This window comes from Bombina bombina, chromosome 4 (assembly GCF_027579735.1).
Source record: "Bombina bombina isolate aBomBom1 chromosome 4, aBomBom1.pri, whole genome shotgun sequence".
In the NCBI taxonomy this organism is placed as follows: Eukaryota; Metazoa; Chordata; class Amphibia; order Anura; family Bombinatoridae; genus Bombina; species Bombina bombina.
Window position 1 is genome coordinate 251,142,481 of NC_069502.1, and position 23,410 is coordinate 251,165,890.

Genomic DNA, 23,410 nt, shown 5'->3' on the forward strand with positions numbered 1-23,410 from the left:
AATATTCCCACTAGTAATTGAATGACGTTGTGGACTCTCCATATCTTAGGAAAGAAAAAAAAAATCTATATATGGTATTTCTTGATGCATGGTTGGCTACACATACATGGTAATTAAACAAAATATTTTGACGAGTGAATAGCTAAGCTTAACAGAAAGAATAAGCATACACATATAAGACATATTATATTGATTAGTGTTATTTAACACACCGTCTTAATGTAGGTACCAAATTAGTAGCACACTACATAGGTAGAGAATAGAGATTAAATCAAAGGATAAACATAAGTCAGTATACACAGGGGAGGATGAATATAAGGGATGAGTGGTATTCACATCACTAAGGTTAGCCACTGTCCCTCTATCATGCTGGGATATACCCGTTTATCCTACACCCATTCTTCTGGAAGTCAGTGGGTAAAGAGTCTCAAAGATGGAGTGATTATCTACTGGCTCGGACTTGGGATGGCTGTCCGGTCGTTTGCAGGGGAGGAGGGAGCAATAATAAACAGGTTGGTGTAGAGGCCTTAGGAGCTCAGGGACTGATCTTTTGCAGATAGGAGAGTGGCTCATAAACTCACGTAGGTGTCTTCTGAGATCCATTGATGAATCTCTCCTAGTGCCAACTGTTTGAGCTGATGGAGCGGGTTCTAAGGTTCCAGCCTCCTCTTCCATGCTGTCGGTTTGATCTCTGCTGGATAGACTAGGTATGGTATTGCATTGTTATCCATGAATCGTGGTTCTCCCCGTACTCTGTCCTTCGTGATTCTCAAAGGGTAATTTGACCTGGATCTCCTGTAGCAATCATCCGCTTGTAGAGTGGTAGGATTAACGAAAGCTTTGAGCAAGGGAAGTAGAACCTCTAGGAGTTGTTGTTTAAAGGTCTTGGTACTGATCAATGAGGAGATGTTGTACTCATGTTTCAATAATTAAGGCTGTCTCCATAGTGCCAGAGTAGGAAGAATAGCACTTCAGTTTTCTGCAGTCTTTAAGGCTGGAAAGTTAGTGGATGGGTATAGGCAGGTTCTCTCATAGATTAGCGTGGGGGGTAGCAATAACAAATGGTAAGGCCGCTGCTTGAAGTTTCAGTGTTTTGGATAACGACGCCCCGGTCATAAATGTCGCAGAACTGGGATCAAAATGCTCCGCTAATTGCGGGGATCCAAAAAGATGCTTATTAGTGGTTGATGGTGTTGTCAAAGACCGATATTCAACAGATTGATGTTTTAGCCGTTGCAGCCTCTGATTTTGCGGCCATGCTTAATCGTTGCTTGGACACGCCCCCCGATTCTTCACTTTTTTGTTTGTTTAGCAGCACGAATATAATATAACTCTACTAATGAGGCTTATGGAGAGTCTTCAGGGCTAGGTATCTGAACTGAGCTCTGATGAGGAAATTTGTCTTACAGAGGGGCTTCAGGGAAAAATGTCATATCTGAGGTCTGCTGTAAATATGTAGCTGATAGAGAGGCTGCTGGGCCAGATGGCTGATATCAGGTCTGATTAGGTCATATGTCTTATAAAGGGGCTTAAGACCAGATGTCTTATCTGAAGTCTACTGGGGGAACGTAGCTAAGCTAATAGAGGGGCTGCAGGATCAGGTAGCTGATCAATAATTTTCAAAATTCTAGATAAAAGTACAAACATATGTGAGAATAATAAAGAACATTTACCTACTCAAATAACATTAGGTGAGGCATATAGAAAACTTTATAGCAATCTTTCACAGGATAGGATACTGATTAAATTATATTTATAAGATAAATTCTCTAGGTTACCCCCATGCTAAAACTGTTTTGTCAGTGGCTGCTAAAACATATGTTAAGATATAAAATTGGCAGGTATAGGAAAGCTATAAAGATGTACCCTTGATACTGAAAAGCATTTTGTATAATGATATTTCTTATTCTTCAGCATTTTCTAGTAAATTATCTTCATACAATGAACACAAGCATCCTATATAATAAAAGGCCAGGTATGTTTGTCAGATGCAGTCATGTGCAGTAGACTGCGCGAGGACAAACATACCTGACCTTGAGCAGCAGAAAAAGTGTTTTTCGGAAGCTGCCATGGAGGGGGCGTGGCCGGGCAGGAGGAACGTGACGGGGCCGTGGCCAGGCGTGTCGTTGTGGGGGCGTGGTCGGGTGTGTCGTGATGGGGGCGTAGTCAAGCAGGCATGTCGTGATGGGGTGGTCGGCAGGTGTGACGAGTGGGCGTGGCCGTGCGGGGGAGAAAGAAACAGAGGGGAGAGAGCAAAACAGAGGGGAGAAAGCAAAAGAGTGGAGGGGTGAGAGAGAGCAAAAGAGAAGAGGGGGAGAGAGCAAAACAGAAGAGGGGGAGAGAGCAAAAGTGAGGGGGAAAGAGAGAGCAAAAGAGAGAGCAAAAGAGAGGGGGGAAGAGAGAGAGCCCAAAAGATAGGGGGAGAGAGAGAGCAAAAGAGAGGGGGGAGAGAGAGAGCAAAAGAGAGGGGGGAGAGAGACGGCAAAAGAGAGGGGGGAGAGAGAGAGCAAAAGAGAGGGGGGAGATAGAGAGCAAAAGAGAGGGGGGAGAGAGCGCAAAAGAGAGGGGAAGAGAGAGAGCAAAAGAGAGGGGAAGAGAGAGAGCAAAAGAGAGGGGGAGAGAGAGAGCAAAAGAGAGGGGGGAGAGAGAGCAAAAGAGAGGGGGAGAGAGAGAGAGCAAAAGAGAGAGGGGAGAGAGAGAGCAAAAGAGAGGGGGAGAGAGAGAGAAAAAGAGAGGGGGAGAGAGAGAGAAAAAGAGAGGGGAGGGAGAGAGAAAAAGAGAGGGGGAGAGAGAAAGCAAAAGAGAGGGGAAGAGAGAGCAAAAGAGAGGGGGATAGAGAGCAAAAGAGAGGGGGAGAGAGCAAAAGAGAGGGGGAAGAGAGAGCAAAATAGAGGGGGAAGAGAGAGCAAAATAGAGGGGGGGGAGAGAGCAAAAGAGAAAGAGAGAGAGCCAAAGAGGGGGAGAGAGAGATCAAAAAAGAGGAGAGAGAGGGTAAAAGAGAGGGGGAGAGAAAGAGAGCAAAAGAGAAGGGAAGAGAGAAAGAGAGCAAAAGAGAGGGGGGGAGAGAGCGCAAAAGAGAGGGGGGAGAGAGAGCGCAAAGAAGTGGGGGGAGAGAGAGCAAGGGGTGGGACCGCGGTACTTAAACAAAATTGGCCCGTGTCAACTGGCTTTAGGACTAGTGCTAATATAATTGAATATGTAAGCCAGTGTATCCCATTCAAACATCCATAACAAATATTATTGTGTTCATTCATTAGGTATGTTTAAAACATGGAAGAGAAAATCTTTTGTTTCCTGGTATTATAGATTTTTTTTCTAATAACAGTTTTTTTTTTAAATTGAAAAAAATCTGTTATTTTTTCTAAACTCTTATCTCACAAAAAAATAGCTTTAATTGTAAATGATGCCACAACACGTTATATTGCCCTATAATACATGCTTCTGTGGTTTACTCCTGTATCAGCTCTGAATAAGTTGCAGGTGTACTCAATACATATCCATTATTTAAAAATGCTATTAAATATTTTTTTTATTTATATACACCTTTAAAGGGACATGAAACCCATTTTTTTTCTTTCATGATTCAGATAGATAATACAATTTTAAACAACATTCCAGTGTACTTCTATTATTTAAAGGGACAGTCAGGTGCAAAATAAACTTTCATGATTAAAATAGGGCTTGTAATTTTAAACAACTTTCCAATTTACTTTTATCATCAATTTTGCTTTGTTCTTTTGGCATTCTTAGTTGGAAGCTAAACCTAAGTGGAAAAACGAAAAAGGTAGGTCTGGACTAATACCTGTGAGCTCACAGCCAACTCTAAGAAATATACTGTGATCTCTCTCACACAGTTAAAAAGTATATGAATAGAAGAGAAGGGGAAAGAGTGGCGCTATAGGCAGAGCTCAGTTAGAAGGGGAGAGAAAACTAGACAAATAATCAATTACCTTAAATAAGAACAAGTGTACACTAAGCAATAAATAAATACATAAGGGGAGATTACTTCAATTTTAAAGATCTAGTCAGAGCAAATATCAAGCAAATTCTACAACTAGAATAAATAGATAAAAAGATAAAAGTATTTGTGCTAAAAAAGGCCCTTTTAAGGGCTATTTGTAATTTAGTGTAGGGTAGGGCTTTTTTTTATTTTGGGGGGGCTTTTTTATTTTGTTAGGGGGATTAGATTAGGTGTAATTAGTTTAAAAATCTTGTAATTTGTTTATTATTTTCTGTAATTTAGTGTTTGGTTTTTTTTGTACTTTAGCTAATTTTATTTAATTGTATTTAATTTAGGGAATTAATTTAATTATAGTGTAGTGTTAGGTGTTAGTGTACCTTAGGTTAGGTTTTATGTTACAGGTAGAGGCGAGAGTGCGGCGGTTTAGGGGTTAATATATTATAGTGGCGGCGATGTCCGGTTCGGCAGATTAGGAGTTAAAAATATTATTTTAGTGTTTGTGATGCGGGAGGGCCTCGGTTTAGGGGTTAATAGGTAGTTTATGGATGTTGGTGTACTTTTTAGCACTTTAGTTAAGAGTTTTATGCTACGGCGTTGTAGTGTAAAACTCTTAACTACTGACTTTAAAATGCGGTACCAGTCTTGACAGGAGAGGGTTTACCGCTCACTTTTTGGCAGACTCATAATACCGGCGCTATTCAAGTCCCATTGAAAAAAAGAGGATACGCAATTTACGTAAGTGGATTTGCGGTATTTCCAAGTCTGGTCAAAAAAGTGAGCAGTGAGCCTGTACTGTCAAGACTCGTAATACCAGCGGGCGTTAAAAAGCAGCGTTCGGACCGGCCAACGCTGCTTTTTAAGCCTAACGCAAAACTCGTAATTTAGCAGCAGTGTATTTATGATTATTTGACAATGCTGTAGAAATTCTATATTTAAAACCATGCAGAAATGTTTCCTCCTTAATACACAAATGGTAGGTGCCCTTTTGGCAGATATGCATTTTTACACACACACACATATATATATATTAATTACATTACAGTTTACTGCCCCTTTATGCAAGGACTTTGCAGATGCAAGGAGGCATTTTATCTAAGATTTTTACATCTACATAAAATGTTATACTCTCAGACTAAGATTGCTCAGTGTTTGAAATGAGACAGGTTAACTTAAAACTGTTCAGTTTACACTACAGCTGACTTAATTTTGAAATACATGCCAACAAGCCTAAATCCTGCATTTTAACCAGATCTAATGGTATGAGTACCACAGCTTATGGTTCCACCAAGACCATATAGAGTACAGCATTTTCAAAATCCATAAGTACAGCTGACAGATGGGAACATTTGTACACTATATTTTAAGTGGCGCTCTTGGTTGGGGAAAATGGGGAAAAAACAAACATATGTCAACCTTTTAAAAGTACTTTTCTTCATCTAGCCATCTACTCAGATCATTAATGTACAATTTTGAATTCACAGAATTATTTTTGTTTACACATTTACAAATATGATTCTTTAAAAAGTGATCTCTTAATTTCTGTTTTTTTCTGTTTCTTAATTTTGTTTTATCATGCATGTCACACACTGTTGATTTAGGGGATGCAAGGTGCATAAATGTTTCCTCCTGTGAGTGTTTCTGTGGGTGTCTGTGTTTATGTCTTTGTGCTTTTGTTTGTGTCTCTATGAGTGTGTATGTATATTTTTTTTCTGTGGGTCTCTCTGTGAGGGTGGGTGTGTATGTCTTTGTGCATTTTCTGTGAATGTCTGTGAGGGTGTGTGCATATGTCTTTGAGCTTTTTCTATGGGTTTCTCTGCGAGGGTGTGTGTATGTTTGCCTTTGTGTATTTTCTCTGGATGCCTCTGTGAGGGTGGGTGTGTATGTCTGTGTTTTCTGTGGATGTCTCTGTGAGGGTGTGTGTGTGTATGTATGTATGTATGTCAGTGTTTTCTGTGGATGTCTCTGAGAGGGTGTGTGTTTTCTGTGGGTGTCTCTGTGAGGGTGTGTGTATGTTTTTGTGTGTTTTCTGTGGATGTCTCAGTGAGGGTGTGTGTGTGTGTGTGTATGTCTTTCTGTGTTTTATGTGGTTGTCTCTGTGTGTGTGTATGTCTTTGTGTGTTTTCTGAGGCTGTCTCTGTTGGTGTTTCCTTGGGTGTATGTGCAAGTTTGAGTTTGTGTGTGTGTGTGTGTGTGTGTCCATTGTCTGTTCATTTTTAGGACATTTTGACCTTACTACTGATTATTCACATCTTTCTACAGACTTTGAGACTAATGAGACCTTTATGGAAGTCACCAATCCACCATTTAACCTTTAAATTATTGTTTAGGCAGTTCAGGGCCCTTCCTTTCAGCCATTGCATGCTGTTGTCATCATTTAGTTAGCATCTTCCTTTACAAAAAGATAATCCGAACTCCATATTTTGTTTTCTAAATCTCCTTTTTTACAAAACTGTAGTCTACCTCATTACTTGTCAGATCAATGTAATCAAGTGCTGAGTGTCTGTTTGGGTGTCTGTGTCTGAGTGTGTTTGTGTGTTTCTTTGCGTGTCTGCTAGAGTGTCTATATGTGAATCCTTATGTGTGAGTGTGTGTTTCAGTGTATGAGTGTGTCTGTTTGTTTGTATGTTACTAGCTTTACAACATTTCCAAGTTTAAATAGACAATTAAGAATAAAGTGCATATACGTTTTAGTCACTTGGTCAAAAATTGCACATGTCAAAGGGGGGGGGGCCCTGATCAATGGTTAAGTCAGGGGCCCCAAAATTTCTAGTGGCGGCCCTGTCCACAACAGCAATGCACTAATGGGAGCTATCTGAACATGTGGTGAGCCAATGACAAAAGGCATATATGTGCTGCTACCAATCACCAGCTACCTCCCAGTAGTGCATTGCTGCTCAATGCAAAGAGCACAAACAAAATTTGATAGGAGTAAATTGGAAAGTCTCTTAAAATTGCATGCTCTATCTAAAACTTGAAACTTAAGGTTTTGTTTATGCTCAGTTCACATTAATAAATATAATCATCTCCTCTTTTGATAATAGAAAATATATCTTAAATCACAATGTAAAACTTATACACAACTTAAATACAGACTTCAGAATACTCGTTTAAGATTGATATGAAATATGTGGAAGTTTAAGATGTTAATTGCACATGTCATAAATTGATATAATAAGGTAAGCACAAGCTCCTGCATTCAGATGCTTAAAGTGAAGGTACATTTAGATGCTAAAGTGGCCGTTTTTTAAAAATCCGATTAAAAACAGGGGCACTTTAATTCATCAAAATTTACATTTCACTCGTGTTGTTAAAATACTTATCTTTTAATCTTGACAGCCACTCCAGCGATTCCCCCGGTCGCCGCAAGCCTCTTCATACGTCAGAAATGACGGATCGGCCTCCAATCACGGCTTACCCCCCGGGAGAATCGGTGTCTGATTCAATGCCGTGATTGGAGGAAGCCGGATTCCTCACTTTAGACCCGGGAAGAGGCTTTGCGACGTGCGGGGGAAGCGATGCAGCGGCTGTCAAGATTAAAAGGTAAGTATTTTCACAACACGAGTGAAATGCAAATTTTGATGAATTAAAGTGCCCCTGTTTTTAATCGGATTTTTGAAAACCGGGCACTTTTTCATCTAAATTTACATTCACTTTAAGGCAAATATCTTTTTTTAATTAATTAGCAGTTGTGAAATCTTTTATTTCTGTGAAGTTTTGCAAAAATTCTTGTTATAATCTATTGTTTTCTTTTTGTTGGTCTTTTGTGTTTAACTAGATTTTGTATAACCAACACTGTTATATTAATATACTTTTTACCTCTGTGATTACCTTGTATCTAAGCCCTTGCAGACCACCCCCTTATCTTGGAGTTATTTACAGACTTTTATTTAAGACAATTAGTGCTGACTCATAAATAACTCCATGGAGGTGAGCACAATGTTATCTATATGGCACACATGAACTAGCCCTGTCTGGCTGTGAAAAGCTATAAAAAAATGCATAAGATAAGAGGTGGCCTGCAGAAGTTTTAAACCAGGAAGAAATTTAGAGGATTAAAGGATATAAAGTATATTAATATAGGGGGGGTGGGGGGGGGGGGTCCGAACTGCGATCAAGAGCGGTCACATTTTCCAAGTTCTGCTGATAACTCATTAATCCGCCGGCTTACTGAGGCATCCTACAGCATCACATCAACACTTGTCACATATATTGGGATACTGCTCAGAGGAACTTAAAATCTCATAAATCTTGCTGTACTTCTGATGTTGGAGCTCTTCATCGGACGATAGAGGCCTGAAGCGGCGGCTTACTAACAGCGCTACCCCCCTCGGTTTGCCGAGGTACTCCACCTAAGTTGAGCCTAAAATCACCTGGCACCGACACCACTACCCCTGCCTTGCTAACAACAAAGACACCAAGAGCTTTACATTTGAAAGACTGATAAGGCACGCAGTTAGGAGCCAAGCAGCATTGAAAGAAAATGGCAAAAATGGCAGTCACAGATCTATTAGTCCATTCCAACCCACATTATGCACACTACGATATATTGATGAACAAACTGTGCATTGCTACTGCACCACCAACTATGAACAAAACCGAAAATGGCGCTTTGAAAACTGTGTGCACTTTAGAAACAACTAACCTGCGACAGGGGCCTAATATCTCTGGATCAGAAGAACAAGACACCACTACGGAGCTCCCATTAAACTTCATCAACCTACATGGCAACACCAGCTCCACAGAAACGCAGTCGCATGCAAGAGATTCCTGCTCTGATACATGACACCACCTCCACCGGAAAGCAGCATAAGACTTTTTCTGGACTCACAAACAGGTCAGAATTTGAAGCCGAGTAAGCTTTTAACAGGGCTTGGGGGATCCCCCGATCAACTAAGAACACTGAGTCGCCAAGTCTGCTGCCCTACAACATTCTTCTGAATGGCAAACAGAGGGATATCAGAGTAAATCTAGCAGGTCCGGTTAGAGTACACAACTCTACACAGACTATACATATGGAGCCGCTGCACATTGTTACACCAAAGACATTTTTGACCCAAATGAACTGGCTTAATAACCCTCTGCTAAGAGCACCGCTGACTTTCCCAGAAGCCGGTCTTTATGATCAGGCAGAAATAGGCGGTTGACATCGAATAAATCTCTCAATTGAGTCACCAGATCCTTATATAACTGTGGCTGGTAACCGTAGAAAGTTGTAATTTTGTTTGGTTGTGTTCTGTGTGGTTCTTATATTATTTAGCTCACAAGTTATCTTTTATTGTTTTATATATATATATATATATATATATATATATATATATACACTTTTTGGATTTAAATATTTTTAAAGTCAAAACTGAACAACACATTAAATTTGGTACATCTTTATACACTAAGAGCCCTGACAGAAACTCGCTGCTGCTGGCTTCTAGCTATCACCCACGACACCAAAAGTTAGGCATTATCTCCTCTCAACTCACGCGAGTAATCAGGAATAATTCCGAACCAGAAATCTGCAGTGAACAATTGGATGCTATGTGTAAGAAATTGGAGGAAAGGCTATATGACATTAAGGATATTAATATGGCGAGACAGAAACTCCACATGTGTAACCAAGATTCGCTCCTAAAACATAAAGAAAGAAAAAACACGACTGAAGAAAAGTTAAACTTCATTACCACATTCTCTCCATCACATGAGACCATAAGGGATTCCATTCACAATAGATGGGACTTACTTGAGACCGACAGGAGCCTGGCATCCTGGAAAACTAACACTCCAAGAGTGGTTTACAGACGGGCGAGGAGTATCAGGGACCAACTGGTAAAAAATTATCCCAAAAGTTCCCATCAAGGTGATACGTGGTTAAAATCTCGAAAAAGTGGTTGCTACAAATGCGGTGATTGTGTTAACTGTAATTCCATGCAAGTTGGAGATTCTTTTCAACATCCACACAAGAATAAAAGATATACCATTCGTTACCATCTGAATTGTAACAGCTCATATGTCATATATATCCTAATTTGCCCCTGTTCTCTGGTCTATGTGGGGAAAACTACCACCCCTTTCAAAGATAGAATGGCGAATCACAGATGCTCCATTAGGGAGGCACTGAAGAATGGAACATCTGATCTCCCAGTTGCCCGACACTTTGCTACACAGAAACATAGCATCTCCAGTCTACTCTGCATGATTATTGATCATCTACCTATTCCAAAAAGGGGGGTAGACCGCTACAATATGTTACTTAGACTAGAGTCCAGATAGATCTACATGTTGGACACCGTCTCTCCTAAAGGATTAAACATCAAATTGGACTTTCGGCCGTTCATTGGATAAAAATGATCCACTAATGAATGAATACAAATGCACAAAATGTTTCTATCATTGGATTATAAAATGGACACTTTTTGAATTTGCTTATTGTTCCAGCTTCTAATATGTTTTTAACTTTTTTCATTTTTTTTTTCTTCATTTTTTTCATTGTTTTCTTCTCTATATTTTTTCTCTTCCTTTGCTACTTGGCTAATGTATTATTAGATGTCATTTATTCAACATCACCACCACCCACATGTTGCTGGATTGTGTGCTCTATCAAGCATTTTCTGCTAATCTTGCATGGGAGCTTCATATTAACCAATGGGGATGTACCCGCTACAAGTGGGGCATTCGTGTTGTCTGATTTGAATAGATCGAATGTGTATTACACCCCATCGATATTTCCTGATATTCCTGCATTAGCTGTTGCTCTATGAATAAATGCGAGGGTGTACCCGCTATAGGTGGGGACATTTGATCTCACTACAACTTTTGAATGTGTATTACATCTCAGCACATTGTTCAGTACATCATGCGCCAAGGTGAACATGCAGCTTCTACGTAGATTGACAAAGGTGACCCCTCACCAACCTGTGTGAAACATACGGCATCGTTGTGCCAGAAGCAGTTCATAAGTCACAGGCTAATATCCCTTTGTTTGGGGAAGTTTCGCTCACAGCAGAGACAAGTGGGTGTGTATGATGACGCCTGAAAACATCCAAGATCATTGGACACTACTCCGGTGCAGATCACTCCCACATATGCAAATTAGCCATGCAGTTGCTCAACTAACAGCGCAATGAAGTATAAAGCTTGTCGTGGGAAGGGAACCGGCTGATCAGATTTGCAAGTGATTATCCACAGCTGAACACATGCCAGTTAGGCATCGAAACATCATGTTTTTCCCAAGATTTAAACTTTTTGTATTATTAAAAGCTAAATTTTACTTACAAATGACCAGTGAGTGCTGCCTTTTTTGCATAGTATATATATATATACTCTTTACATAGCGACAATAGACTTTCCAACATAATATCTCGGTAACTCATCACCCCCTAAATTTCAATACTCCCTTTGTGGCCTGTGGCCGGGGCTGCAGATGAAAAGATAGCAGAAAGTGCCTACTTGAGGGTATGCCCTTTTCTTAACCGCTTAAGAACATGACTGTTACCCAGTAATTACCCCAGCAACGAAGTATAATGTGTTTTCTTCTTTTAATATGCTGATGCTTATTGATGATGCCGTTTTAAAACCACAGGCTTATATCATTTAACATTTATCATCTCTTAGGGATAAGACAAATGATAGTTCAAGGTGTTGTGTATACATATTTCTTATAATATTAACTGATGGCTCAACTTGGGTCTTTAAATTAACTGTTCATAATATTTGGTTTATATAACCCTTCCACTGTAAATTTTATGTTGCTATTCCAATGCTATACCAATAAGTAACCCCCACATAATATTTAATACTACTTTCTCCAAGGACCCAAGAGAGGCCCGTTTAGATAGTTGGGGTAAGAAAAAGGTTTAAAGAACAATGCTCATACTTCTTAACTAAAAGATTTCATCTACTGGGCATGGGTTATCCCTGCGCCACAGGTTTAGATTCTAGATACAGCACTCTAATCCATGACTGTTCCCTTTTACAATGTATTGTCTGAGTATTGTATAATTATAACTGATGCATTATATTATTAATATAATAATGTTGGTTGTGCAAAGCTGAGGAATGGGTAGTAAAGGTGTTATCTATCTTTTCAAACAATAACATTTTTGGTGTTAACTGCACCTTTAAATTACAAATATTTATGTTATATAAGCGTATTAAATTTGCCGAAATAATTCTAAAGTCTGTATCTTCCCTATAGGAAAACTGTGGTATGTCTGTATGCAATGGAAAAATATTTATCCTCGGAGGAAGGGGTGAAAATGGAGAAGCCACAGACACGATCCTATGCTACGATCCTTCAACTAGTATCATCACTGGAGTGGCAGCTATGCCCAGACCTGTTTCATACCATGGTTGTGTGACAATCCACAGATTCAATGAAAAAGCTTTTAAACTGTGATGGTCTACCATAAAGAAGTATGGGGAAGGGATGAAGCAAAATTGATAAAACCTCCCATCACCTTAGTTGCCAGCCGGCCTTTTGTGCAGTAAAAGTTTGAATATCCTAATAGATACACATTTTTCTAAATCTTTCTCACATCTGGATTCAGACATACCTGGTTTATTCATCAATGTGCAATTTTATTTTCCTGGTAAGGAAAAAGACTTTTAAATATTTGTACAATAATTCTTTAAAACTCATTTTATATGCAGATTTTTGTAATACCTGATTGTTTTGTTTTCTGACTTTACTTTTTGCAATGCATTTTAATTTAAATCCTGATAAGGGTTCTAGAACAACTCATATGACACTCCTTAAACAAAAATGTCTATATTTATATACTGACATTGTTGGAACTGCGTTATTTATGCTACAATGAAAACGGGTTCTTGATACAGCCATACAGTTCATTAAATGAGTAGTAGACATCAAAAATGGTTGCTAAGCAGGTAAACAATCTAAACTGTAAATAATTATATATAAGTAATTATGCCGTAAAAGTGAAGCCTGTAATAGCGGTACCTTATGTATAAAGGGAAAAGGGGCACTCTTACACCAAAGAGAACACCTGACTTCATCTTGCCATGACATTTAAGGTATTCTAGAAACATGTCATGGACTGATATTATTACATCAGGGATGTCCAACTGGCAGCCCGAGGGCTACATGTGGCCTTCAGCACTAGTTTTTGTAGCCTCCAGGAAAAACTAATAATTTGTGCCATACAAGGCCGGCTCAAGATATTTTGCTGCCTGGGTCTGAGAATGCAATGACGCCCACCCCAGTAGCAACATTAATGACTAGCATGGCTGTTGACCTTACTAAGCCTGCCTACCTTTCTGCATGCAACCAATGCTTATGCCCAATTGTGCAATAAATGGGAAGAAAGTATGTAAAGAGATGCACTTGTCTGGTCTGCGACTTCCCCTCACAGAGACAGAGGACAGGAGTAGTCTGAGACTGAAAGTGACTGACTCAGTCACTAAAGTGCTGCCCCTGGACAAGTGCTATCTGGGTCCATTGAACCCACTTGGTCCAATGGTTGAGCCGCTCCTGGTGCCATAGTGCTTGTGACCCCAGGAAATTCAAAGTTCTGTTTTTTTCTCAGGGTCCACAAAAACAAGTGCATGTAGCTCACGGCCACAAACTGGACATCCCTGTTATAAAGTATGGGTATACCCAAAATGTATTTTTTGTTATTTAACGACAAATTGCTTTTTATTACTGTAATAAACCACAATGCTTGGAAAAATACACAAATTGATTGTATAATCCAGAGGTTTGCAGAAATGTGTAATTTGTCAATACAATATGACCTCTAAGGCCCAACCCAATTTAATAGTAATGGCACTTGTCACCTATATAAAACGTAAGACTGTCGTATAGACTCTTCATAATAACATTTTTCCTAGCTAGTTTCTTCCTTACTTGCTCTCTGTGTATGTAAGTGTGTTTTAAATTCACATTTTAAGATGAGTGTGGAATTACTATAGTTTCCTGTTAATCTTATAGCACAAGTATATTTACAACGTAAGATAAGATAAAAGTATTATTCTTTAGTAGGCATTGATACCTTTTAGTTGACCAGTATACCAGGCTATAAGGATATCTGGTTAAATAAACTTTTGATACTACAGTAGTATCTTCTTTCATAGTATAAGGCAGGTTTACTACATTTAACTATATACATTTTCACGGTAACGTTTTTGGAATTTGGGGATTCTGGTAGCTATTTGTAATGAAGTATATTTAGCGTGCATGCTAATGGTGAGCTTCCCTTTTTTATTTTGTTATACATTCTTAGGCATGTAAACATTATTTTTCATATGAATCAGATTTAGATTTTTGCAAAGAACAAGGTTTCTTTGTTAGAATATAAATCTATAGAATGATGGATGTAACTACCAGAGATACAGTTGGTGTGGTTGTTACCGTGCCTGTTATTTCAGCATACCCTATCTGACCCACAAAACCTTTTCCGGCTATGTGTAAATAAAAAAGCACTTGGTAAAGACTGCAGGGGATAAAATATTGTCATCACATCATAGTGTTACAACTACCCTTTGCTCATGGAATCTAAGCATGTTAATGTTTACCTCTTAGAAACAGTAGGGGTGGCTATGCAACAGGCCCCCATTGTTTCTTCTTATGCCCCATGGGGAGTATGGGAAATGGGAAGTTGTTATAAACTGACTCATGAATTTAAAATATAACCTCTTTACATTTCCCAGCTAATATCTGGAACTGTACTGCTGGGGTGGAGACAGGATGATCTGTAGGCGGAGTCAGGGTACTGCATGGGTGGGGAGTGCTGTGAGTAAACGGTTGTGGTTAGGCACTCCTCAGTTTAACTTTGTGACGCCAGGGCTGTTATAGAGAAGACACATCAATGAGGATTACAGTGAGACAGAGATCCCAAACTTGCACTGTCCTGCAAAATATGCAACACTTAGGAGCTCAGATAATGTTTATTTTATTAAAAAGTTCCATTATACTTCTGTTATCATATGAACCTCCAATTTATTTCTATTATCCAATTTGTTTTGCTCTCTTGGTATTGTTTGTTGAAGGATCCTCAATGCATTATTGGGAGTTAGCTGAATACATCAGGTAAGCCAATGAAAAGAGGCATACATGTGCAGCCTCCATTTAGCACCTAGCTCCCTCCCTGTAATGCATTGCTGCTCCTGAGCCTACCTATGTATTCTTTTCAATAAAGGATACCAAGAGAACAAAGCAAATTGAATAATAGAGGTAAATCGGAAGGTTGTTCAAAATTGAATGCTTTATCTGAATTGTGAAAGAAAAAAAATTGAGTTTTATGTTCCTTTAAGTTCAGCAACATCTGCTTGCTTATCTAGCTGCAGGCATTGGCAACACTGAACATTTTCACGTAGCAAGAAAACAAGTAAATGGTTTGCTGTTTTTTTTAACACAATCTGTTTCTTTTTATGTTTTCTTATTTAAAAGGACACTCAAGTCAAAATTAAACTTTCATGATTCAGATAGAACATACAATTTTAAACAACTTTCCAATTTACTTCTATTAACAAAATATGCACAGACTTTTTATATTAAGACTTTTTGAGTCACCAGCTCCTACTGAGCATGTGCAAGAATTCACAGAATATAGGTATATGCATTTGTGATTGGCTGTCACATAATACAGGGGGAGTGGAAATAGATAGAACTTGTAAATGTGCCAGAAAAAAATACTACTACTCATTTGAAGTTCAGACTAAGTGCTATTGCATTGTCTTGTTATCATGCATTTGTTGATTATGCAGATCTACTGTATTTACTGGTCCTTTAACATTTGTTTCTACTAAAAAAGCACTGCTTCATATCCCTTAAATTAATGATATAAGCTATAAGCACCGTTTCCCACATAGTATCATACCAAACTGTCTAACTCTGAAATCACAAATATTGCATAACTGGACGACGCTGTTGTGTCTGTGCCCTTAGGGCGAGTATAAGTTATACATAAAAGTAAAAACATAAATATATCAGCGTCATTAAAATCTACAGCTCCACCAAGTGGACACTGAAATTACTTGAACTATATTAAAAGGGACAGTCTACTGTTATTGTTTAAAAAGATAGATAATCCCTTTATTACCCATTCCCCAGTTTTGCATAACCAACACGGTTATATTAATACACTGTTTACCTCTGAGATTACCTTTATATATAAGTCTCTGTAGACTGCCCCTTATTTCAGTTATTTTGAAAAACTTGCATTTTAGCCAATCAGTGCCCTTTCATAAGTAACTCCACAGGTGTGAGCACAATGTTATCTATATGGCACATATGAACTAACACCCTCTAGCTCTGAAAAACTGTCAAATGCACTGAGATAAGAGGCAGCCTTCAAGGGCTTAGAAATTAGCATATGAGCCTACCTAGGTTCAGCTTGCAACCAAGAATACCAAGAGAACAAAGCAAATAGGATCATAAAAGTGAATTGGAAAGTTGTTTAAAAATCTTAATCATGAAAGTTTAATTTTGTCCCTTTAAAGGTCTATAAAACCAAAAAAACTTTATTTCATGATTCAGATTAGAGCATGCAATTTAAACAACTTTCTAATTTGCTTCTATTATCAAATTTTCTTAGTTCTGTTGGTACATTTTGTTGAAAAGCAGGAACGTAAGGAGCATACACTTGTCGGACACTATATGATAGCGGTTTTGTAAGAATGTTATCATTTGCAAGACCACTAGATGGCAGCACTGTTTGATAATAGAAGTGCATTAGAAACTTTTTTTTATTGTATGCTCTGCCTAAATCACAAGAGAAAATGTTAAGTTTCATTTCCCTTTAAAGAATATTACAGAAAAATGTGATATTTCCGGCACCACTCTTATCCTAGCATTTGGATCTCATTATAGAAGAGAAATGGGATGCACCGGTGCCATACTTTAAAGGGATTAACAACCATCTCTTGCTTTTGTGCAAAATTGTGCTTGACTTATGCTTTCTAGAGTAGCCAAAAAGCAAACCCTGTAACCTAGGTTTTCTTCAAACTGCTGCAAATGACCTAAACCAACATTTTGAAAAAAAGAACTAGTTTATGGGATTTGCTTTTTGTCGTCTCTTTACACAAAAGAAAGATAATATTTAATGATCCTTTAGTGCAAAGTTATAATTTAAGGCCGAACTTGTTTTACTGCTGTGTCCTGTGAGCATCATTATGGTCCCTCGCAGAATTAGTAAAAGCAGCAATTCTAATGAAAGTGGCATTCACAACATTTCTGTACGAATGATACAGTGCAAAATGTTACTCCTAGTATGTAAGTTTGATTCTTTTCCTGTGGTTAGCATTTTGTGTGTTACATAACATAGAAAACTGTACCGTGCATATATTTCAAGGCACAGTCTACTTGAAAATTGTTATTGTTAAAAGGATAGATAATCCCTTTATTACCCATTCTCTAATTTTGAATTACTAATATTGTTATATTTATTACCTTATCAGTACTTTCTACAAACTTGCATTTCAGCCAATTAGTGCTGACTCCTGCATAACTCCTCGGGAGAGAGTACAATGTTATCTATATGGCACACATAAACTAGCACTGTCTAACTGTAAAAAGCTAATAAAATGCAGTGAGATAAGTGGCGGCCTTCAAGAAATCAGCCTATTTGCCTACCTAGGTTTCGCCTTCAGCAAAGAATACCAAGAAAACAAAGCAAATTTGACGATAAAAGTAAATTGGAAAGTTGTTTAAAATTGCATGCCTTGTGGTTGAGCACAATCACATTATCAGCCCTGCTGTAAAAAGCTACTTGCAAGATACTTATGCTTGCAATAAAACTTGTATTAAAGGGACCTTATGAATGCAGGTCATGTGACCTGCATGACCTGCCAGTCATCAGCCATATTCTGCTTGGGATTTCGAATACATATCTCCCAAACAAGACTTTTCCTATGTTTCCATTTATGTTTCCATATGAACTGCTGCAGATCTAAAAATGTTTCTGACTATTTGGTGTCTGTTCCTTGTAAAGTTTCTGGTTAGAAAACTTTGAAATAAACTTCTGTAGTTTTGACTTTCTTTTCTATGGCATTCTAGTCCAGAAGAAGCATGGCTGTTCAAACTAGCAGAATAACGTATGCAGTAAATCCAGAACATCTAGATTTCTTATATTCGGGTTTGGATAAAACTTAAAAAAACAGGCTTTTTTGCAGGGGTTTCTGCAGTCCTACACAGAAGCAAAATATTCACAGGCAATGCAAAAGTTAAACATTGTGACCAACTGATTAAAAACTGATGTTTATATTTAAAGTGACACAAACAGGAATTACATAATTGTGTACAAATTCTGGAACTCTAACGCTCACTGTCACTGGCTGAAACACTCCCATAGAAGGTTGGTTAATAGAGTACAATAGCATCTTTTCAATTAAACAGATTTTTTTTTTAGCATTATGTACCTTAAAAGTTCAATTTAAAACCATAACTAATATAAACATGTATATGAAATAAAACATTACTTTCGTAGGGCTCTTTATTAGTCTGCTGGGAGGTTGTATACATCATTTCATCACTATAGACTTGATTATGTCAACAGTCATCCTGCAACCATACGTGGTGAAGTTAAATTATCCCAACTAATCCACTGGGATTGATTGACAAGTTTTAAAGGGACAGTAAAGTAAAAATTCAACTTTCACGATTCAGACAGAGAATGCAATTTTAAACAACTTTCCAATTTACTTCTGTTTTCCAATTTGCTTTATTCTCTTGGTATCTTTTATTGACGAGTAAAACTGGGTAGGCTCATAAAAGCTCAGGAGTGTGCATGTGTATTTAGTACTCAATGGCATCAGTGTTTTGTAACATTATTTGTAGCTTTGTTATAGAATGCTGCACAACACTAAGATACTAAAGACACGTGCACACTCCTGAGCTCTTATGAGCCTACCCAGTTTTACTCTTCAATAAAATATATCAGGAGATTGAAGCAAATTTGATAATAGAAGTAAATTGGAAAGTTGCTTAAAATTGCATACTCTATTTGAATCATGAAAGTTGAATTTTGACTTTACTGTCCCTTTAACATGTAAAATCATTTAATGGCGTAAACAAGAAAATATAAGGCTGTAATAATATTGTTATCATTTATATTCATAAACAGATATCATTTTATAATGTTCTTTAATATATACAAACATATAATATCTGACACTGTACTTTAAAGTTTCCGGCATTAAATAAGCCTATCACTGTACAGTGATGATTACGCTAACACCTGTTTATGTAAACAATCATCAAAGCACTAACTGTAAAATCACAAGTGATTATTTAAAACTTGAAGAGTACTTGGTTAAATTAAACAAGAACTGATACAGCAAAGCTTAATGGAAATAGATCATATTAATCTTCTTAACCCTGTTTTTTTTATTTTATTTTTAAATGATGCAATTTGTTGAAATAAAGTGGTAAACATAGCAATAGATTGGAAAAATAAGGGAGAGGTAATATTAAAAAAACAACATATCCCTCACTGATTAGAAGGGAAACATATTTTAGGGATATAGTACAAAATCTGGGAGATTGGAAACTGCTTTGTAAAGCACATCAGGGGAAGAGAATATGGTGAACGGACATTGTACTTACAAGTAAACAGTTTAATTATGCACAGTGAAAAATTGTAATGAAGCTTCATTTATTTTGCTTTAACTCTATGTATTGTGTTTTTTCATTCTCCCAATGCATTCTGCAGGTTGCAGAAGCAAACCCGAAAACATTCTACACAGTGGTTGCTTGATATGGGCAGGAGTTATTTATGTTTGGCCCTATTACATACTCGAGGCTTTACAGGAGTATGTTATGTTTAACTGCTAATATATAATATGCATTTATAGAAAAAAAATACTTTAATATCCCTTTAAACTGCTTCCCCTGTATTTATTTTAGGGATTAATACAGTCATGGATTTCAGAAATGAAAGCAACATAAAAAGATTTACTACAAATATAGAGACCCAAAGATTCAGTCTGGCTTGCAGTTAATAAAAGAAAAACTGAATTAGACAAATAAGATAGGCCAAGAGTTCATATTCACTATTTCTGTCTTTTCTTGCCTGGTCACAAAAAAAAAAAAACATTTTGTTATTGGTCTAAATGCACAGTGTAAAAGGGTTTATGTTTAATCCTCTGATCTATCCTATTATTTATATATGTTTCTGTTTTGCTTTTTTAAGCTTTGTAAAAAAAAAATTCCAATAAACATTTTTAAATATTTGACACATTATAGTTGTATCGTGTCTTTTTTTTTTTATAACAATAACTTTAACAACTACAATAGAATTGCTACTACTCCTGTCCCTGCACCACTGCTTAAAGCTGTTCTCCTATCCTTAAAGGTGCCAGATACTGAAGCTCCGCCCCTTCATACTGGGTGCTGCCATCTTGGAGCTCAGGTATTGTCATAGCCAGTATTAATTTACAGATTTGTTAAGTTGCTGGCTCTTGACTGCTGGTTTGTGTGTATTATGCAGAGCATGAGCTGTATACAGCGGCTACATTGCTCTAGGATAGCATATTCATAAAAGAACCAATGGCACAAGCCAGAATCACAACAATTTTTGGTAATACAGGTAGCCCTCATTTTGAAATTTTTATTTGCCCTGATTCACAATAGCATAAATGACCTTGATTCATAGACGCTTGTGAGGCTGCAGAGTGACGTGATTGCTAAGGCGAGATCATGTTCGAAAATATTATTATTATACTTTATTTATAAAGCTCCAACAAATTCCGTAGCGCTCTCCATGGGTACAAACGATAAAAGTACAACAATACAATATTTTTAACAGAAAGGACCAAATTTATCAAACAAAAAAATACAGGAGGAATTGAGGGACCTATTCCTGCCTAGAAGATTTTTAATTTGTTGCGTTAAGAAATTCATCGAGCATCCCTTTACATATATTTTCCAGTTTTTTTAATATGCATTCCTTCCGCTAATATCTATAATTGCATGTGGTGTCCAATACATGATATCTCACACATCAAATGAGAACCACCAACTGCATCAAAAACAATAATTACAACAATACTTAGGAAACCAGTTTACAAAATAGTTTATATAAATTTTGGTAACTGTAAATATTTGCATGCCTGTTTGTAAGGTAAAGTAGTCTTCTTGGATAGAACAAAATATGTCTCCAGGGGCTGTCCTTGAGCATTCCAGGGTGTTCTAGAGGCATACTCAGGGTTGTTCACGTGCATCTTGGCCCAGCATGCACATTTCATAAAAACTTTACTGCTCCTTGTTTGTTCTGTAATGTTTTAAAGGCATTTTTCTTCTTAAACAGGAAGAGTCCACAGCTCCATTCATTACTTTTGGGAATTCAGAACCTGGCCACCTAGAGGAAGCAAAGACATCCCAGTCAAAGGCTTAAATACCTCCCCCACTTACCTCATCCCCCAGTCATTCTTTGCCTTTCGTCACAGGAGGTTGGTAGAGATGTGTCAAGAGATTGAAAGATAATCTCTTATGGAGGGTAGTACTCTTCGAAATGGGACTGGAGTTTTAATTAATCCTATCAGCCTTTTAGTGAGAGCATGGATGAAAGTTAGAGTCTGGAGGTGCAGGGAGTGTCGTCTCTGCGAAACCATCCCGTCTCTTATGTTAACAGCTCCTTGGCAATCAGCTGCCTGACTTTATTCACTCAAGTCCATGTCAGAAGCGATGCTACAATCTGTCACACTTGAAGGGCTGTGTTCCTGTTCCATGGCATGGATTCCAGTAAGATTGTTTCATTTTATTTCCATATGGGAATGTAATGTTAACGAAAGGAGTCAGGGTCCCAGTGGGACTCCTTTATCTTAAAATGGAATCAAGGGTTAATATCTCCTGTGGGGGGTTATTGAACAGGGGGGACTTTAATCATGTTTGTTACGTGATCTGTCTGCTAATATGTAGTGATGCTTGGGCTCATGGCTATTCGGAACATTATCATCAGACTGTGCGGTCCTTTTGGACTGGCGCGCCTTTTTTTTTTTGCAGGCTTACACGGCGCACCTCGTGACCAGGTGTTGTCACGTTGTAATTCCATTTCCGTACCCTGACGAGTGGCGACGGAGAGAGTCTGTTCGTTGGTTGTCTGGTTCACAGAAGGTGGTGAGTGCCCCAGCCATTGGGGGTGTAAGGTGCCGTTAGCTTTAGTCCATATTTGCAATCCCCATGTTATGTAGGATTCGGATTTTTTAGAGATGGACATCTGCGACTTGGAGTATACGACTTGTGAGGAGTATGAAATGGCCTGGGTTATCCATGCCTATCAGTTATATTCCGATTGCCATTCTAGAGTACGCTCTTCCCCCGAATCAGGGAATGTAGTGTGCGTTGAGCCATCTGCCCCTGAGAATTCCATGTCCCATGAGCTGCGTGCCCCAGAACCTTCTTTTGTTATGCAAGCAGGTGCCTCTATGGCCGTTACTCCTCCGGAAGGTGGCCTGTTTTCTCCAGAAGTTACAGCACGGTTCCGTATGGCCATATCTATGGCGCTGGTGCATTTATATATATCTCCCAAGAGAAGTATTTTTAAGATACTGTCTGTGTTCTGTTAACCAGGGTCCGTCAAGCGTGAGATCGCCTGAGTCAGTTCGGCCTTCTGGGGAAGCGATGGCCTCTGAGGCTTCAGGGGCCCCTCCCTCGGAGACGGGGTCTTCTATCAATCTGGCGGGGGAACATTTTGCCTTCCGTTATAGACTGGCACGTCTTCGTGTACTACTAAGGCATGTTTGGCGGTGCTGGAGAATTCTTTTCCTACTGGGCCGAGAGATCCTTGGTCTTCCGTGCCAGATGGCAAAATGGGTTAGATGTATGGGGATGAAGCCAATCTCCTTGACGTCTCCGTTTTTCTTTTAAGTATCCGTTCCAGTTCTGAGCTTAGGAGAATAGGGCCTCTGATCGGCTGGTCCTATTAGCACGCCCATTCTCCTTGGGCGTTCACCCTCGGATGCTGCCTTCATTTTCTTTGATCCGGTTAGGAAGTGTTTATTTTGTTTTATGAAGCTCATGTCTGTTATGATTTTCCGTTTTGGGAATGTTTCTTTTCTCTGGAACTGATACTTGCGATTTTATGGTCGTGTGAGCACTTTCATGGAAGTTGCGCAGTACTATATATTGACATAGTTATGTTTATTGTTTATGTTATCTTATCGATCCCTTCGAGGGCTTCAATTTTTCTTGGACCTTGGGCGGTTTTGGAGTGTTCTCGTACCAGGCGGGTACTGGTTGGGTGCTAGCTGCTGTTCCTTATGGTTCATATCACCCACGTGGTGCCAGTGTGCTGGTTACCTGGTCGGGTGCTGGGTTTTTCACTTTGGTATGTGTTTGTTTGTTCTTGTTTCCATTACTAGAATGTTCCTTCTGTCGTGGGGGTTCCAAACTCGGAGCCTGCTGAGGCTCCTCGTGGAAGGCCTTTGGGCCTGGGAACCGAAGTTCCTCCATTTCCCATGGGTTTGGTGGTTTGGATGACCTCTGGGCATCAGGGGTAC

The 23,410-nt window shown here is 38.5% G+C and overlaps 1 protein-coding gene across 2 annotated transcripts in view; it reads left to right on the forward strand.

Moving 5' to 3' along the window:
* KLHL24 (kelch like family member 24) overlaps nucleotides 1-20,151 on the forward strand; it is a 157,147-nt gene extending 136,996 nt beyond the window's left edge. For both annotated transcript variants that reach the window (XM_053709879.1, XM_053709880.1), the window contains one exon: nucleotides 12,150-20,151. In XM_053709879.1, coding sequence (XP_053565854.1) covers nucleotides 12,150-12,350 — 201 coding nt within the window. In that variant the 3' untranslated portion in view covers nucleotides 12,351-20,151. The remainder of the gene's footprint in view (nucleotides 1-12,149) is intronic.
* The last annotated feature ends 3,259 nt before the right edge of the window (nucleotides 20,152-23,410 follow it).